The sequence below is a fragment of the Alnus glutinosa genome, chromosome 5, assembly GCF_958979055.1.
Source record: "Alnus glutinosa chromosome 5, dhAlnGlut1.1, whole genome shotgun sequence".
Lineage (NCBI taxonomy): Eukaryota > Viridiplantae > Streptophyta > Magnoliopsida > Fagales > Betulaceae > Alnus > Alnus glutinosa.
In genome coordinates, this window is record NC_084890.1 from 18,913,338 (window position 1) to 18,931,747 (window position 18,410).

At 35.5% G+C, this 18,410-nt stretch overlaps 1 protein-coding gene across 4 annotated transcripts in view; it reads left to right on the top strand.

Annotated features, from left to right (window-relative positions):
• Positions 1 to 11,893, top strand: part of LOC133869629 (vacuolar protein sorting-associated protein 54, chloroplastic) — a 60,621-nt gene extending 48,728 nt beyond the window's left edge. For 2 of the 4 annotated variants that reach the window (XM_062306675.1, XM_062306676.1), the window contains exons 14-18: positions 345 to 586; positions 5,116 to 5,183; positions 6,203 to 6,283; positions 6,419 to 6,690; positions 11,635 to 11,893. In XM_062306675.1, the coding sequence (XP_062162659.1) occupies positions 345 to 586; positions 5,116 to 5,183; positions 6,203 to 6,283; positions 6,419 to 6,554 (527 nt within the window). In that variant the 3' untranslated portion in view covers positions 6,555 to 6,690; positions 11,635 to 11,893. Of the gene's footprint in view, positions 1 to 344; positions 587 to 4,809; positions 4,930 to 5,115; positions 5,184 to 6,202; positions 6,284 to 6,418; positions 6,691 to 11,634 lie in introns of those variants that run through there. The other 2 variants (XM_062306677.1, XM_062306678.1) reach the window with 2 other exon arrangements.
• The last annotated feature ends 6,517 nt before the right edge of the window (positions 11,894 to 18,410 follow it).

Sequence of the window (18,410 nt, forward strand, 5' to 3'; positions counted from 1 at the left end):
TGACCTTTATGTTAAGTGAATAGATAAAGTTTGACATTTTGTAATTGGAACAATTGGATTAGTTCTGTAGTGTTTGTGAGGTTTTTTTTTTTTTTTTCAATAATGGGACCATAATTTAGCATGCTATCTTTCACTATGATGTTTTTATGTACTTATATAAATATATAATTTAATTATTTTTCATTGACTTGACTATTTTTGTTCTTTCGAGCTTTCTTTCTTCATGTTCTGTAAATCGAGAGACATTTGGTCAGTGAAAATTTCATAGTCTATCTGCACAAATTGTGTTTGACAGAAAAAACGTTCTTGGGTAAGTTATGACTTTCTTCTTTGTCTGGACTAAGATATCAGGAGAATTCTTTTTCTGAAAGTACCCGAGACACGGAAAGCATTATTGCTATTAGAGAATGACCGAGTAGCTCAGGATTTTAAGGTTCACCGAGATGAAATACATACAAAGCTCATTCAGATAATGAGAGAAAGGTTATTGGTTCATCTGCGTGGCTTGCCTCAAATTGTTGAGAGCTGGAATAGACCTGAAGATGCTGACCCACTTCCCAGTCAGTTTGCTCGGTCCCTGACTAAGGTAACTTTCTCTGCTGGGGTTTTGTTATTTATTGCTTGACCTTGAAGAGCACCTTGATTTAACTCCATTATGTACAATTAAAAAGAACTGCTTGCCCAATTTGTATTACCAAGGAGAAAGTGTGACCGAATGTGTATGAAGTTTTAAAGAAAACGAAAATCTTTTGCAATATGCCCATGTTCTTTTTTGGTAATACATGTTCATTGGGGCCCACTTTATATATATATAAAAAAAAATAAAAAAATCGTTATCTATTTTTACTACTATAATTTCTAATGTGAAATAATAATGATTATGCATTTAACTCTCTCTTTTTTTTTTTCTTTTTTTTCATGGTCTTTATGTGCGTTTCTGTGTAAAGCCCTAATTCCAAAACTAAACTAATCCAAATAGAATCCTAGAAGACTTCTTACCTATTTTTACTATATTAATTTCTGATGGGAAAGCATTCGATGAAAATTTAATGTATTGTGGAAAAAGTGATTTTGCATTTGACAGCAACAAATCACTTTAAAAGACTAACCCCCCCCCCCCCAAAAAAAAAAAAAAAAAAAAAAAAAAAAAACCCAAAATCCTGTTATTTCATGCTTGTATTTGACTATAAAAATCTAATTAAAAAAAAAAATTAGCTGATGCAATTCCGAATATGAATGTGAGGAAGAGATTTTAAGAAGGAAAATTAGAGAGCTTGTTCAAGCCATCAAATTAGCAAGAACAGCCAAACTCAATCCATAAGCGGAAGGGAGAGAAAAGCCACAAACCTTGGCTTAACGTTCATTCAATTCTCTGGAAAAAGCTAACTAAAATCAAGCAAGATTGATTACATAATCAAACCTGTGGTTGTTAGGCTTCCTTTTAGTGTTCGCCTTTGGATGATCAAGTGTTTGGAAAAAGTCCTATTCCATATGTTTTGCATTAGTTATGCCAGGTGAGGGGGAACTCGCCCTTGAGTTAGCATCATCCTCACTTGTAGAATCTCCATGGTATGGAACCAAGTGGTGTACATTGAAAATGTCTGAGGTTTTAATGACTAGGAAGCTTCAACTTGTCTTGAGTTAAAACAGCCCACAGATAGTCACCAGCTTTAGAAACAACATGTCTTCGGTCTTTGTCCACTCGTTCCTTGTACTTCTGGTTGCTGTCTTCTATATGTTTTCAGACGGTTATAAGCAATTTCTGTGTGAGACAGAACTTGATCCCATTGCTTAGGATTACTGCCTACAGAACTCTGAATCAGATTTCCAAGGCTTCTATTGGTAGCTTCAGTCTGCCCATCAGACTGCGGATGGTAGGCAGTACTAAAGTTTAATTTAGATTACAATAACTTCCATAAAGTCCTCCAAAAATGGCTTATAAGCTTTCTGCCCCAATTATAAGTAATTGATTTCGGTACACTATGCAAACAAACAATCTCTTTGAAGTATAATTTGGCAATGTGAAAAGCACCCATAGTCGTTCGACATAGTTTATTTGCCAAAATGACTAGTTAATTTGGAGCTTCTCTAGAATCATTATAAAGCTCAGTTTCACCTAGTAAACAATGTGTGACTTAACACCCATGAATGTCTTTATAAACTATACTCTATGTGGGCTACTCATCTTCCAATATGGGACCAAAGTGTTACAACCCCTCCCCCCCTCCTAAAACTGAAGGCCACATCATGCAATGCTCTAGTGCCACATGACGTTATTAGGTGGGTTTAATACCACTTGTAAAACCCATGGAAAGCACTAGTCACATCTGCGCTATCACCCTAAAAAGACTAGTCAATTTAAAGCTTCTTTAGAATTATTTATAAAGCTTAGTTTCACTTAGTAAGTAAGCAATGCGAGCCTTAACACCCATAGGTGTCTTTATAAATCACACTTTATGTGAGCTACTTATCTTTTCAATGTGGAACCAAAGTATTACAAAACCAGAGTGCAAACTGAAATCTTGAAGCCTACTTTTGCCATTGGAAACCTCCTCGTAAATCTGTCTTAAGTATGGATATCAGTTGAATATAGATCTTTGAAGCTATCCAACACAACCACCTGAACCTGCATGGTTGATAAAGAGACTTTCTACGTTAGCCACCTTGTTTTGTGCACCTAATTTATTCTTTAATGTAAAAGAGAACTTTTGCAAATAAGCTGCCCATTTCCCATGCCTACGATTCAAATGTTGTTGCCCATTGAAATACTTTAAGGCCTCAATTTTTTGAATATAAAATGAAGTCTTGCTGATATAAATACTCTCTTCAATTGTAGATAGCACACACAACTGCATAGAGCTCCACGTCATAAGTTGAAAATCGCAGCCTTGAACCACTTGGCTTCTCATTAAAGAATGCCACAGGCTTCCCTTCTTTCTTCCAACTCCTCAAATTTGGCAATTGAAAGCAAATTAGCACCCTCCCTTGCTTTGGTTAAGGTGTAACTTCCTCTTTCGATGGGACCAAAATTATTTTCTTCTTATCTTTCTATTCATCAAAAAATAAAAATAAAAAAGAAATAAATAGATTCTTCTTTTCTGTGTGTTTTTCCAGCCATCATGAATTACATTATTATGAAAATAGGATATGACGTGCATCCATAGATGCTACATCATACAACACCTTATCAAAGTATCAACTTCCAATAAATAAGTCGGCCTAAGCATTGTTTAGTAACATTTATCTTGCTGCCTTTCTTAAACCAAGTTTGTAGGACTGAAGATGCGTCTCAATGATTAACTTGCAAACATGCCCAGAAATAATGCAAGTGGTCTGGAACACATTGTGTCGGAGCAAATCATTATCATCCTTGTATCACAGTTTATAAGAACCTTTCGCATGACAAGACACAGACAATCATCGCCTTTGACCACTGCCTCTTCATTTTCCTCATCATAATAAGGCTCATCTTCTTGTGGCTCTTCTTCCTTTTGACAATTGTCTATAAGCAATTGCTTTCCTTCACAACTATGTGCTTTTCAACAATTAGAAGACTTGTGTCCTATTTCTCCACACTAGTTACACTTAATGGCTGCACCTATGGGTTGCGGTTTAGAATCAGGTGCCCTAATACTGTCGTGGTTGAGGAGTATTGGTGCTGTCCTTGTGACATCCAATTGTTCTGTAACAACTGACTGCATTAGATCCCTATGATTGCCCTCTGGAAGCCACCATACGACCCGAACTTAACTGGTTGTAGGCTGCCCTGTTGGGGCTTCTTCCTTGCTGAATTTTAGCAGCCTTAGCATGCTGGTATGCTTGTGAAATATTACAAATATGTTGCTGGTCAAACTCGACTTGCAAGCTAGTCCTCAATCCACCAATATAGTGTGCTTTTTGCTCCTCACTTCTAAGAAGAAACTCATAAAATTCTTCATTGTAATCATCAACTAATCTGCCCCTTTGTTGACAATTTTGCAATCTTTGATACATTTTAACTGCATGTAATTGCCTAGAATGGTGAGAGAGTTGTTGATGAGTTGGAGCAGTTAGGTGCTAAGCCTTAACGTTGTGGAATTTTGGAGGTTGGCTCCTTTATGTTTAATGTGGTGTATTTGGAGAGAGCGGAATGCAAAAGGCTTTGAAGACCGAGAGACTTCGTTGGTAGAGCTGAAAATATTATGTTCAAATCTCTATACACATGGATAGCGGCGCATATTAGTCTGCCCTTTTCTAGTTTTTTAATTTTTTGGATTTTGGTTCTTTTCTCCTTTATGGGGGTTTCTCTCGTATACTTCTTGTGTACTAGGCTTGCGTCCTTCTGCGCTTTTCTAATGAGATTGTATTACTTGTCACAAAAAAAATAAAATAAAATAAAATTAATTGTGTAATTTTATGGCAGAAATGTCTCCCTAAGCTTACACATCTTCTCAAAATTAGATTTCTTATGTTCGCCTTGTCTTTGGACGCGTCATAATAAGCTGATCCCACCAAGCCGAGGCTCTCTCTCGTAGCTTAACTGCAACCAGCTTCACTTTCTTATTTTCTGGTACATCTTTCAGATCAAACACTCTCTCATCAATGGACAACCAATCAATAAACACTTCACCATTTAGATCACTGTTGAATTCAGGTGGAGTCAACCATCCTAACGCCTATCCATCGAAGAGAATAGGTGCTGGTCTGTTGATAGTCATTCCCCTCAGTTTTTTGCTTCTACAATTTGTAGGCCCTCAAGGACATGAATTGAAATTTGGGCGCCAGTTTTAATCATTTTGTCCCCAAATGGCTGCTGTTTTTCATTCCCAGTTGTGGAACTGGGCAAAAACTGAATTGCTGGATCGGGAAGTCTTGATGAAAACAAAATGTTTATTTGGAGAACTTCTGCTGAGTTGCGTTTGCATGCCTGTCTAGATTTCTACTTGAGAGGATTTTGTCTCTATGAAACAATGTACCAAATATCTGAGTTTGACTTAAGTGGGTTAGTTTCAATATTCATTCTAGTGCTATTCTTTTTTCTTTTTTAATTTTCATGAAGTGATAGTTTCTTCTCTATATTTAGCTCTAATTTTTGTGAACTGACTGGACCTGATTAGTTCTTCTATTCATTCCCAGGAAGTTGGATTCCTTCAACGTGTTTTATCTCGGACTTTACATGAGGTAGATGTTCAAGCAATTTTCAGGTTAGGTTCATCTATATCATGTATTCAATTTCTGAAAGCTTCAGTAAAATGATTAGTTTTGTCAGTATATCTTATTTGAACTTGTAATATAAGTAGAATAGTTATCATTGGCTTAGTGATTTCCATGGAAATGCTTTTTATTATATAGAACTGAGGGTATGAATTTATAACTAACCAATGAAAATTAATAACGAAGTTGGGATATCTGTCCTGGTCTTTTAGCTGTTATATATGGTTGCTCAGTATTCTTTTTAGTGCTTTCTTTACTAAAATACTATTAAAAAGGACATTGCTTGCTGTTCAATGGAATGTTAGGTAGCTTGTCAAATTTCTCTTAGGTTTAAATTATATGTTTGAAATCATTTTGCTATGTTTAGGATGGAATAAGATGTTTTTCCTGTGTCATACTCCAAGATTATTCACTGATGGAGGTATGGCATGCTTTTGACAGAACCTGCTGTTAGACTTTTATTTGGCTCTGAAATTTGGATATCTACCCACGTATAGCTAATAGAAGAAATTTCTGCCCTCTCAATAATCCTTATACTTAAGAATTGAAACTTAAAATTATATGTGTGTGTGTGTGTGTGTCCAATATTTATCTTGAAGAGATAAACAAGAACATGGAATTAAAGGAATTAATTTTTCCTTAATCAGTATAACCTCACTGGTGTGCTGCAAATCTTGCAATTTTTAGTCGCATCTAACTTTTCCCTTTCCATAAATACATAGGCTGCTAGGTAGTCCGTCCCTTCTAGCCCCTAATTTAATGAGTCTACTGACTTTTGCACGCTCAGTAAGAGTTTACTATGTACTTCTTATGATGCACATAATCTATCATAAACTCTGCTATGTGAGAGAACCTCTTCTCTTATTTTTTTTCTTTCTCCCTAGTCTTTTAAAGAAAGATATCTGATTTTTTGTCCTTTCGAGACACTAATAAGGAGATAACCATTACTTTGATCAAATTCAAAAATGATTCCTGCTACTTATCTGCTTGTTTTGTGTGCTATTTTCAGGCAAGTGGTTATTATCTTTCATTCACAAATTTCTGAAGCATTTTCATGCTTAGAGATCAGCACTCCGCAAGCAAAGGATAGGTACTGCATTTAGTTTTTACCTGAGCATCAATTGCTATTCTGTTTAGGTGTCTATGGAATGTAATTTTTTTTAATCGCTGAACTGAAATTGGTTTTTTGAACTCCGTAATAAAATAGCTTTTCCTATCTTAGCAGACTGTATCGGGATGTTAAACACATTCTTGGTTGTATTCGATCATTGCCTTTTGATAATTTGAGTAAATCTGGTATTCCAAACTGGGGGCAACTTGACGAATTCTTGGTGCAAAGATTTGGGCCTGAAGCTGGTTAATAGAGGTTCTTTTAAAGGAGCAAATTGGTTGCTTCTCTAGTGAAGTCTACCAGATTTCAATGGAGCTTTTGCGGTTGTCAGAACCAATTTTCAGACTACGTGTTTGCCTTGTACAATTACATTGTGAGATAATAAGGTCAGGGACTCATTTACACCTTTTAAATTGTCAAACAATATATCTGTTGCATGCATTTATTCTATCGATTTTATAAACTGATAAATGAAAGTAAATAACACTTCACAGGGAAAAAAAAAAAATCATAACTAAAGTGGTGTGAAATACGGTGGCTTTTTGCTTAAAAAATTGATAACTAATAGCTTTGTTAGTTGATTTTTCTATAAAAATATTGCTCCATCAAGAATGATGCTATTAAATTGTGAATGTGGTAAGTTGGATTGTAATCTTTGCTTCAAATTGCAGTTTATTTTGATCAGAAGTCATGTTTATGTTGTGGTTAATCTATAGTTCTGTGTAATTTGTTTAGTTGTAATCATTATTTATAGTTGTTTCAAAGTAATATCTGTAGGTAGAATTATGTGGCTTCAAAATATGTTATGTGGGTTAGTATAGTTATATTTGCATTTGAATGTCACATTCACACCTTATTATTAAATCTTTTTTTCTTTTTCTTTTTTCCCTTTTTTTTAAGCAACCCTCACTTTGTTTCTGTTTCAATATTGAGGGGTCTGGGTTATGTGACTTCTAAGTTTTTCATATTTAGCCTCATCCATAATTTAGATTTCACATCACTTTATTTTTAGGTTTTTGAATGTTTTCATATATTGGACTGTCTATAAGATTCTTTGCTCTTGTACATTGCATTTTGAAAACATTTCCATTATTGTCAATGGTACTCTTGGTGGAATAAGAGTTATTTGAATAATAGATTTTGTTAACAATATCTAATTCCATCTGTTACGAATTTTGCATACTTTGATACTCATTATTCCACCTTGTTTGGAACTTTTCATATTGTCTACTCTTCCATTCTTGAAATGCATAGTAAATCAACATTCTTTGTTCCAATGGCATAGTAAGTGCATCCACTACCAACATTGAGAACATGGTAGAGGGTAAACCTTGGGTTTGTGACCCACCATGTGCATTTGTAACTTACCAATAAAAAAGTTATATATTTTAACTTAACTGAGATGATCTTGATGCGTGGCTCATCTATAAGTAAACATATTCTAGTTGTTTTCTTCATAGGTTTTTTTTTTTTTTTTTTTTTTTTTTTAGTAAGTAATCGAGATAGCTTTAAAAGCGTAAGGTGCCCCTATGTCCTCAAGAAGTATATAAGAGAAAACTCCTAGTTTGAAGGAGAAAAAAGAACAAGTAAATCATAATAACTAATCACCAATGGAGAAACAAAAGCATCTGTCCAAAGATACAAAGTATAGAAAAATAAAGCCTTAATCTCCTCCAAAGTCGTCTCATAGTCCTCAAAACTTCTGTTATTCCTTCTCCTCAATAGACACCATAATAGATACAAGGGCACTATCTTCCACACAACATTTTTAAATCTACTTCTATTTGGAATGGAGTAATTGAGAAAGTGGAACGCGGTTAGCTAGTTGGAAGAAATTATATTTGTCTTAGGGTGGTCGGTTGACTCTGATCAAAAGTACTGTATCTAGCATTCCTATGTATTACTTATCGTTGTTCTCCATTCTTGTGAGTGTGGCTAAGAGACTTGAGAGACTACAACGGGATTTTTTTATAGAGTGGCATTGGGGATGAGGTAAGATTTCATTTAGTAAACTGGCATAAAATTTGTACTCCAATTAAGGAAGGTGGTTTGGGAGTTCGAAATTTGATTCTATTTAATCGAGCTTTATTGGGGAAGTGGATGTGGAGATTTGTTCAGGAGCGGGAGGCTTTATGGCGATCTGTGATTGAAGTTAAGTATGGGAGTTTGAGGGGTGGCTGGTGTTCATTAGCGGCTGAGGGGTCTTATGGTGTGACTGTCTACAAGTATATTCGAAAGGGGTGGGATATTTTTTATAAGCTTGTGTGTTTGGAGGTGGGAGATGGGTATAATGTACGATTTTGGCATGATTTGTGGAGTGAAGATAGGCCTTTAAAGCTTTGTTATCCAGTTTCGTTCAGTATTGCTCGTTTTCAAGACGCTTGGGTGGTAGATAATTTTTCTTTGATAGATGGAGTTGCACATTGAAATGTTGTCTTTACGCGACTTGCACAAGATCGGGAGGCGGAGATGGTCCTTTCATTATATGAGCGTTTGTATTCTCTTCGGATTCGGCATGGAGCAGTTGACAAGTTGGTGTGGAGTCTCTCTAAAAGGGGCCATTTTGAAGTGCAGTCTTTCTATAAAGCCTTAGCTAGTCAAGAGGTTGTCTCTTTTTCTTGGAAGAGTTTGGCGTGTTAGGCCCCGTTGCTGGTGTCGTTTTTTGTGTGGACAAAGAAGAGTGGAGATTCCATTGAACACCTCTTACTTCACTGTGATATTGCACGGGATACCTGGAGTTTTTTTTATAGGTTGTTTGGTGTGGAGTGGGTCATGTTGCGACGGGTGTTGGATTTGTTGAATAGTTGACGCATTTCGCTTGGTCGTGGTCAAGTTCATGAAATTTGGAAGCAAGTTCATTTGTGTGTTATGTGGGGTATTTGGCGCGAGAGGAATGCACAGCATTTTGAAGATGTAGAAATGCCGGTGTTGGAGTTGTGTCGAAATGTGCTTAATATGTTATTTGTATGGGTCTCGGCTCCTACCCCGAGTCGTGTTACGTTTGTAGAGTTTTTAATTTCCTACTTCTTTGTTTTCTCTTGTTATGGGCACTTTTGTATACTTCCTGTGTACTGGGGTTGCGCCCCTATGCGCTTTTTAATGATATGACATTATTTATCAAAAAAGATAAAATCTTCCACACAACACATTGTTCTTGTCTCTAACTTTGTATGATAAGATTGATACAGGCACTAAAGACTACTTGGCTGTGCTTGTATTTTCTTTCTTTAGAGATTGTCCTCCTTTTGGTCTATCTCTCTCTCCCTCTAGTGTCCACTTCCTTCTATGCCCTTAATGATGCTTCATATATAGACACTCATTTTTATCTTGAGAACTTCCTATTACTCGGCTATAGGGCAAATAGGTGCTATGTCGATGTATATGCTTAGTCATCAAGCACTTGAATTAACTTACATGACAGACTTTCACTGTCTGGGATGTCCTGTAACTGGGTGGCATAAACTCCTTGAGAGTTATCGGATACTTGGACACGAACTTCATATATTCCCTAGGTGAGTCTGAATTCCTTTGCTTGTTCTTTGGTCTTTGCCCTCTCGCTTCTTTCTTTGGATCATACTGACAATGCTTGTTCTTTTCTTTTTGATATAACCTCAACTCAGGCGTTGCCTGCGTAGCAATCCATGGCCCTTGGCACTTCTTCAGCTAACACAAGTGCTCCATTTTCATTGCATATATCTTCCTTCATACTATTAGATTTTTCTCCTCTGAAATTGCTCTTCAGTGCTAGATCTAGAATAAACTATTGTTGGGCAAAAGTTTTTGTCTATGTATTTAGATAGTCATGATGTTTTTCTCTTTCATTTCTTATGAGTGCTATGCCAACTATTAATTTGGCTTCTCCCATGTCCTACTCCCCATCTCAACCTTGCACTTCAGGGGGTACTAGCCCTAAAAGAACGTTTTTCACACGTTATGCGAAACCTTTTTTCCTTGTAGAGATGCCAGAAGTGTTTACCATTTATTTCAAAAGTTTAAGCTGATAGGAAATAATGAATCTAATTATTTAATTAATACTTTAATAACATTTTTCTTCACGTATGAACTCAAACTCCCCCTCAACAAGGCTAACACGTAGAATATTTAAACACGAAATGAGGGGTAAACTATGGAGTCATGGTTTGAATTGAGGACATTTACTCTAATACCATGTTAAATCATCACTTTTTCCAAAAGTCTAAGCTGATAGAAAATGGTAAATTTAATTATTATATTTATACTTTAACAATACGACTATACCACTTGGGGTTTGGCCTAGTCATCAGTGACAGTATTGGGTTAGCTTAGCTTTAAGGATCAATTTTTCCAAGCAATCTCCATGGTCTACTTTTTTTATGAACACAATTGTTGTATAAAGATGGGACATGCCATTTAAAGCAAATACTAAATAATCGAAATACTTTTCTCGAATAACAAATGATTTAGCCATGTACTATTTGTTTTTGTATCAGAAGTGATGGAGAGACCCTTAGATCATCTTCTGCTCTGCTGAGTGGTAGTTAGGGAGTTTTGGTCTCCAGTTATCTTTGGGTTGGTGTTGCTTGGGTAATCTCAAGAATAGTGATGGAGATTGTTTGGGTGTAGTGTCTTGAGAAGCTTGAAATGGAGTTCACTGGGATACTTGTGCTTGATGATTGGCTATGGAGAGGAAGGAATAGCCATGCATTTGAGTATTTCCGAGCACTTTGGTTTATTGCTCTTAGTTCTAAAGGTTTTCTTATTGCTTTTTGGGGTCATATACAGTATTAGAGCACTAGCAACAGTCTCCTTAAATCTCATTCTTTTTTTCTAAATGTAGGAAAAACTCCCAAAAAGTCCCCTGCACTAGACTCCCTTGGTATTCTCTAAACCAAGGGAAACTCAAGGAAACCAAAAGCTAGGATAGCACTTTTGCTTCCCTTACCATTATTTTATTTTAAATTTTATTATTATTATTATTATTATTTTAAAAAAGGCTTTCTCTTTCCTTTCTCTTTCTCCTTATTTGAAAGAATATTTAAATGGCTTTTTCTTCTCTTTCCCCTCTTTTTCCTAACATTTATTTGAAAGAATATTTAAAAAATTATTTAAATGGTATTGGAAAAGAATAAGGGAAGCTTTTGTAGAGTTTATTTGAATAGGGAAACAAAAAGTAGTTTAGTTCTTTAAATTTACTTCATCGCCGAACATGGGTATTGTGTCCTTTTCTACTACTTTCAGTTTTGTTTGTGTTATTTTTGCTACGCTCACGCTATAACGTATAACCCACTTATTGTTCATATAGAAGTTGATTAGTGATTGGAATTTTTAATTTTTTTTTTTTTTTTTTTCAGGTTTCAGTTGATTTAAGGTAGATGTATAAATTACTGTATACATTCACATGTTGCGGCAAGAAGGGAAGTTTTGTACGGGTCACACTTGATATGCAGTTTGTAATGTTGATGGAGAATATGTTCCCTTGATTGTAGTTTTCGGTTTATATTGAATATATTGATTTGTTGATTTAGTGAACAATCAATTAGTGTTGTTCCAGGGGCTGAGTTATATCTTTGTAAGTTTATCTGCATAGCTTATAAATGCTTTCTTAAATCATTGATTAGAATTTTTTTTTTTTTTTTTTTTTTTTTTTTATTCTACGTTAAATGGTACATGGTACATGGTGGAGACAACGTAGTGAGGGATTTCGTTATTGATTTTGGGGAATTTCCTGTCGGTTCAGTTCTGCTCGCGCTAGATAATTGTGCTCTGATCTCTTTTTTTCTTTCTTTTTTCTTTTTTTTTTTTGGGAAATTATGTAATAAAGTTTTATCTGAAATACAATTTTAGTCCTAAAAGTTAGGTCTCCATTTTCATTCCTCAAATTCCAGAAATTTTCAATTACTTGAAAATTTAATATGACGTTGATGTATGAAAAGATAGTATTGTTTTGTTACCTTTTAAGCTTTTTAGAATAAAACTGAGACTTTTTGAATTAGTGGAACAAGAAACAAACCTAAACTTCAGTTTTGGAATTTAAAGTCTAAATCTAAAATTTATTTGGCTAAACTCGGTTGCAAATTATTGGCTTGGCAATTGAAACGTAGATCCCATCTAATTGAAAAACCGTAAAAGGTGTTTGCACGATATTTTTATTGTAATGATCAATTGAAACTGTTAGCTATATTTGAATTATTAATAAAAAATAAAATCAAATAAAAAATCAAATTATAATTGGAGTTCTTTTCTTTTTTTGAAAAGAAAAAATTATACTTGGAGTTTTTCTAAGTTAGTTTTAAAGTTTAGTACCTAGTAAAGAATCAGACTTGAAATATGAGTATATCTATAATTTATCTAGGCTTCGTTTGTTTCTGAGTAAAATTTTTTTTGGAAAGTGTTTACGATGTTTGCTCTTACTGAAAATAATAGTCAAATCGAAAATATTTTGTTTTAACTAAAACATCTTTAGTTTCAGAAAATTATTTTTCATTTTAAAATTCTGTAAATCATTTTTCGAGTTTGAACTTCTTTTTCTCACACTGTTGAATCGTCGCTGGACTACAATCAACCCATCACTAGGCCACTACTAGACAACCATAGAGCCGCCTTGAATCACTACCGAGATATTGCCAAACTGTCGACAAGCAATTGCCAAGCCAACTCCATGCCACCATTAGACTACCATTAAGCCCTTTGCACCGCCCTCGAGCTACCATCGAACCACCACTGAGCCACTATTAAGACTACCACCGAACCACTCCTGGACCACAATTGAATCACCCTTGGACAACCCTTGAGCCACCATCGGACCATTACCAAGTCACTTCGGATCACCACCGAGCCACCCAAAGGCCACCCCTAGACTATTGCTAGACCCCCTCAGGCCACCTCGTACCACTCTCGAGCCATCTCTGGACCCCCATTGAGCCATCCCTAGATCACCACCGAGCTATCCTCAAACCAGCATTGAGCCACTTCGAACCACTCCCGAACCACCGCTGAGCTACCCGTGGACCATCGTCGAGTCACTGGCAAACCACCACCGAGCCACTGCCGGACCATCATTAGACCACTAACGGGCTTCTGCCACTGTCAGAACTCAAATTATTAGGTATATTTTCTTTTAACTATTTTCTATTAATATTTTGTGTTGCGGAAAAAAAAAATGATTTTTATAGGTTCATATGATTGAATGAAAATATAAAAAATGTGTGATTTTCCGTACATGCCAAATAGTTTAAAATTAAACAAATAAATAATTCAGCGGAAAACATTTTCGCCGAAACAAACGAAGTCTTAAAGTTGGCAATTCACTCACCAATGTGAAAAAGACTTTTTAGGGTGTCATAATTTCTCCCGTTCAAACCCTTGATGTCCTCGTAAGGCTCATGTTATGTAGTGCTCAACACCACCTTGTGTTATTAAATTGCTTTGATACTATTTTTTTCGGATGTCCTTTATATTAGAGTTAGTGCCCTAAATTATAATGTTTTTGTAAGACATTTAGTTTATATAGAAAAAAGTTGTTATTCAGTAATTTATTTAAATGGGCATAAAGCATATAACTTGTTTACATGATTATCTTTATTAATTATTATTTATCATATACATGTGAATGGTCCATGAATTGCATTGAATATGGTTTATGGTAAGACTAATGAAATCATCACATTGAAGATTAACCATAAATCTTGCAATCTATAAATTAATGTTCACAATTAGTAATGGAATTGGGCATTCATGATAATTTAATTTGATCAGGTGAAGTGGTGACTTCAGGTTGGAAGTGTTGGTGAGTATACAATATGTAATGAACTAAGGACCGAGTCCCAACCCTAAAACAATCACAATCACAAATGTAGTTGTAACGTCTAAGATATTAATTTAAGTATTAAAAAAATGAATTAGACTAATTAAGTGAATAATTAGGTACAATATGCAAGAAAAACACTTAGAAAACGTTTAGAGTTGATTTTCTAAGTTGTGTGTGCCCAGACGGCCTTGGCATGAAGTTGGTATCCACTGCCGTGTTCAAATGGCCTGCAGACGGGACTTCCAATAAGTCCCAGCTTTTATGCGTGTCTGAACGGACAATTTATGCATCCAGACAGCCTTACCCGATTGTGGCACCCCGCACACGCGTGTCCAGACTGCCCACTTGCTTATCCGGACAGGCTTGTATTGAATTTGCTGGAGTGAGTTTCTCCAACTCACTTACCCCATTTCTCTCTCTCTCTCTCTCTCTCTCTCACCAAAATGATTTCTCTCTATTCTCTCTCATAGGGTTTGATTATAAACCCTAGATTTCCATAGATTGAAGTTTCCAAACTCAAATCCGACACTTAAAATGTGATATTTGCTAAAAGATATACGTTTTCACCGATCGTTTTGAGATAAATCCGAAAATCTTAGTTCTTCTAGATTTTGTGTTGATTTTTGAGAGTTTGAATTTGATCTCTCAATTTCCCATAGGTATTGTGTGTTTTGAAGTGTTCTTAGTTGTCTCTACGCGTTAGGTTTCGCTTTTGGTGAGAAATCAAGGCAAGATCCAAAACCCTAGTTTTTGCCTAAGTGTTTTAAATGGATGAATTTTGTGTCTAACCCTAAGATAATATTATGGGTTAATGTTTTAATTTATTGGGTTGTTAAATTGAGCACTAGAAATTTATGGGTTTTTCATGGGTTTTAGTCCTTGAACAATTCAAGAGTTAAGTGGGAATTTAGAGTTAGAAATGTTATGTGTTAGTATTAATGTGTTATCACAATGTATTGTATAGTGATATATTGCAGGGATTACAATGAGGATTCCTTCATAGCTGAATTGTCAAGCAACCAAAGTGAGTATTTTACTCACTAAGAAAAAATGTTATGTTTTACGATGAGAAAATGTTATGATTTTATAAATACGAGCCAAGGATATTTTAGTATAATACATGCCTGTGATTTACTTTCAATGCCTTCAATTATGTCAAAGAGTTAATTTGATGATGCTTATGAGTTTTAAGATGTGTTTGAGAATAGGTGGATTGAATTGTGTTTTATGTGCTTTATGAAAAGTTAAGAATGCATGTTATGATAGAAAGATTAAGAAAAGCATGAGATGATATGAGTTGCATAACTGTGAAAGCATATACACAGAGTGAAAATAAAATATGACTTCTAATTAATTGTGTGTGTGAACAGTGTGCAACAAAATATTAAATGCGGAATTTAAAGGAGACAAATATTTTGTTGACGAAGTGGAAACTCAATTAAGAGAAAAACCACTCCGGGGCAGCCAAACTCAGGATTTTCACTTTTCATAAGACAAAGCTAGTTACAAAGCATATACCCCTGATGCAGTAGTTGTACCTTGAACTCTGACGTGTACACACGAACGCCTCCCAACCAGGTCTCCTACTTGAAGGAGTCTTCAATGGAATTCTTTACCTTAGGGCTCCTCCCTAAGATAGATTTCACAGCTGATCAAATCACACACTGGCAACAGCTAGAGAGCTAGTAGATCTTTAAATCTTCCTAAACACCCTCTCTAAGCTATAGAGAATTCAATACTGAATTTCATAAATTACATGCCTAGAGACCTCTATTTATAAGATCAAGAAGATCTTAAACAAGTCTGAAACGGATTTCTCTAGGCGGCGTCTAGACGGTAGCTGAGAGTGTCTGGACGGCCAACTGTGCAACCGTCTTTCCAAAATCACTGATATTCTTTTCTGAATAGAGCCGCATCCGGACGGTGTTGCCCTAGTGTTCAGACGGTTGCACTTCTGCTGCACCCAATTTCCATAATAAGGACTGGCGTTTGGACGGTGTAGACCTGACATCCGGACGGTTGCAAATTTGCTTCATGTCTTGCCTTATCAAGGATAGTGTTCGGACGGTTTAGACCTGTCGTCCGGACGGTTGCAGCTGTCTTCCCATATCTATGTCTGTGAAGGAAATCATTTTACTTGTTAAACACTGAATGGTGTCCGGATGTGTTGCTGAGACATCCGAACGGATGCAACCTTGAACAGTTCGAAGCTTCTGGACACTGATTGGAGTTCGGACAGAAAACCATGTCGTCTAGAAGGATGTTGCTTGACTAATGAGTGTCCGAACGGTTGACAGGGACGTCCAGATGAATGCAAGGGATTCAACTTCTCTGTCTTGAAATCCGCACAGAATCATCTTGAAACACAACTGAAATGTAGATTCTGAATATAAACAGCATCCCTGATTAAAAAGTAACATTACATGGAAGTAATTTTGTTCAATAGAATGCAGCCAATCACAAACTAACAAACTTCCCCTTTAGCCATTCTGGGACAATAATCACTTGACCGGTTTTGAAAAATACATTCCTGATCCAAAACTAACATACTCCCACTTTTTATCACAAAAGGACAAAAAGTAAACAGAGTATAGAAAGACCACAGTATCAAAATACTCTCCCTTGATGTTTCAACAGGACAAGGGTAAACAAAGTATATATAAAATCCACAGACAAAAAGGTTCTAAAATCCAAAACAAAAAGGAATAATAGAGAAGAGTCTGCAAGTGGCCCAAAAGAAAGGAACAAAAATCCTCCAAGTACCAAATCTTGCTGATTCACTGAAAGCAAGTGATGGATAGAAATCTGTACAAAAAGCTGGATTTGTGCTACTTCGGCTTCTAGCTCCAGAAGCCGGGAACCATAGACTGAAAAACTTTTAATCGCTTGATTTTGCAAAGCTTAAAACTAGTTATCCACATATTGACATCCTTTAAGCAACTGGTCTGCAAGATAAATGAGAAGATTCACCACTGAACCTCTAACTGATACAGATTTGAGGAAGGCTATTCATGAGCTGGGGGAAAAAGCTCATCTTAAATCCTGAGACCTTTTGAAATTTTGAACATATGACCTCAAACAAAATTAATTTTCCAAAGGGTCCATCTGTTGGACACTGTGCTAGGAGCATTTCTAAAACAAAATTATACAGAAATATCTCCAAAAATACCATTACTAAGAAAAATCAGATCCTGTTAGTTCCAAAAATAATGTGATATTTATAATGGTTGTCAATTGCATGCTGATAAGTGGTGGATGTTGCACATTCAAGCCCCTTTAACTTGCATATGTTAATTCCTTAACATTATTATTTGTTTGATTTTGTGTTGTTTTATTGTTTTCAGGTTTTAAATAAAGATGCAATTAATTCCATTGATTTTGAACTTAAAACACACTTTGAGAAGACCTAGAAAATATTGGGTTTTTAGGTTTCTCCTAATCTCTATAAATAGGCCTCTAAACATTGAAGAAAGACACACTGCTACCTAGAGCAAATTCAGAGAAAAACTTCTGAAAGGATTGAAGAATTGAAGAGAAGTAATCATGGCAGGAGGCCATTTCAGCAGCGTCATGAGTGGCTAAAAACCTTTGTAGGGTATTTATGTAGCCCTATCCAAGCACAATGGTTTGATTGTATTTTAATTTAGAAAATTTTAGTTTATGCATGTTGGTTGTATAATTATGAGAATTGCTACAATTTGATATTGTTCTTCATCTTTTAATGTAATTGTTCTTCAATTCATAATCAATATTGGTAGAATTCTTCTCTTGTCTTAGAAAGCTTTTTACCTTTATTGAACTCAAATCATTCTTATTTTCTGTGATTATGAGAATGATGATTATACAACAGGTTTAATTGACATATGATCAAAAGGATTAGATAGGCCATGCCTAGGGAAGACAAATCGTATTATATCCTAGTTTAGTGTAATTTAGGTAGACGATTCGTACCAACCGAAGATGGGTTATACTATTCCATTGATTGTATGTATCCTATTAAAGACGTAGCTAATTCATACCTAAGGAAGACGAGTCGTACCGCATCTTAGTGGTTAGGTGGACGATTCGTACCAATCGAAGATGGATTATACTTATGCTTTAATAAGGTAATTTCTTGTTTATTTATAACATGCATAGAACGAATTTCTCTAATTAAATATGATTAACCATTGATGTGCGGATAGCGGTGAAGTCAATACTCTACTCTTTCTCTCTCTTATATTTCAGTTCTCTTTTACGTTTATGCACTTTAGTTAATCACATCAAAATAAACTCCATCTTCACAATTTCAGGGAATTAAGAATTAAGCTACTAACATGG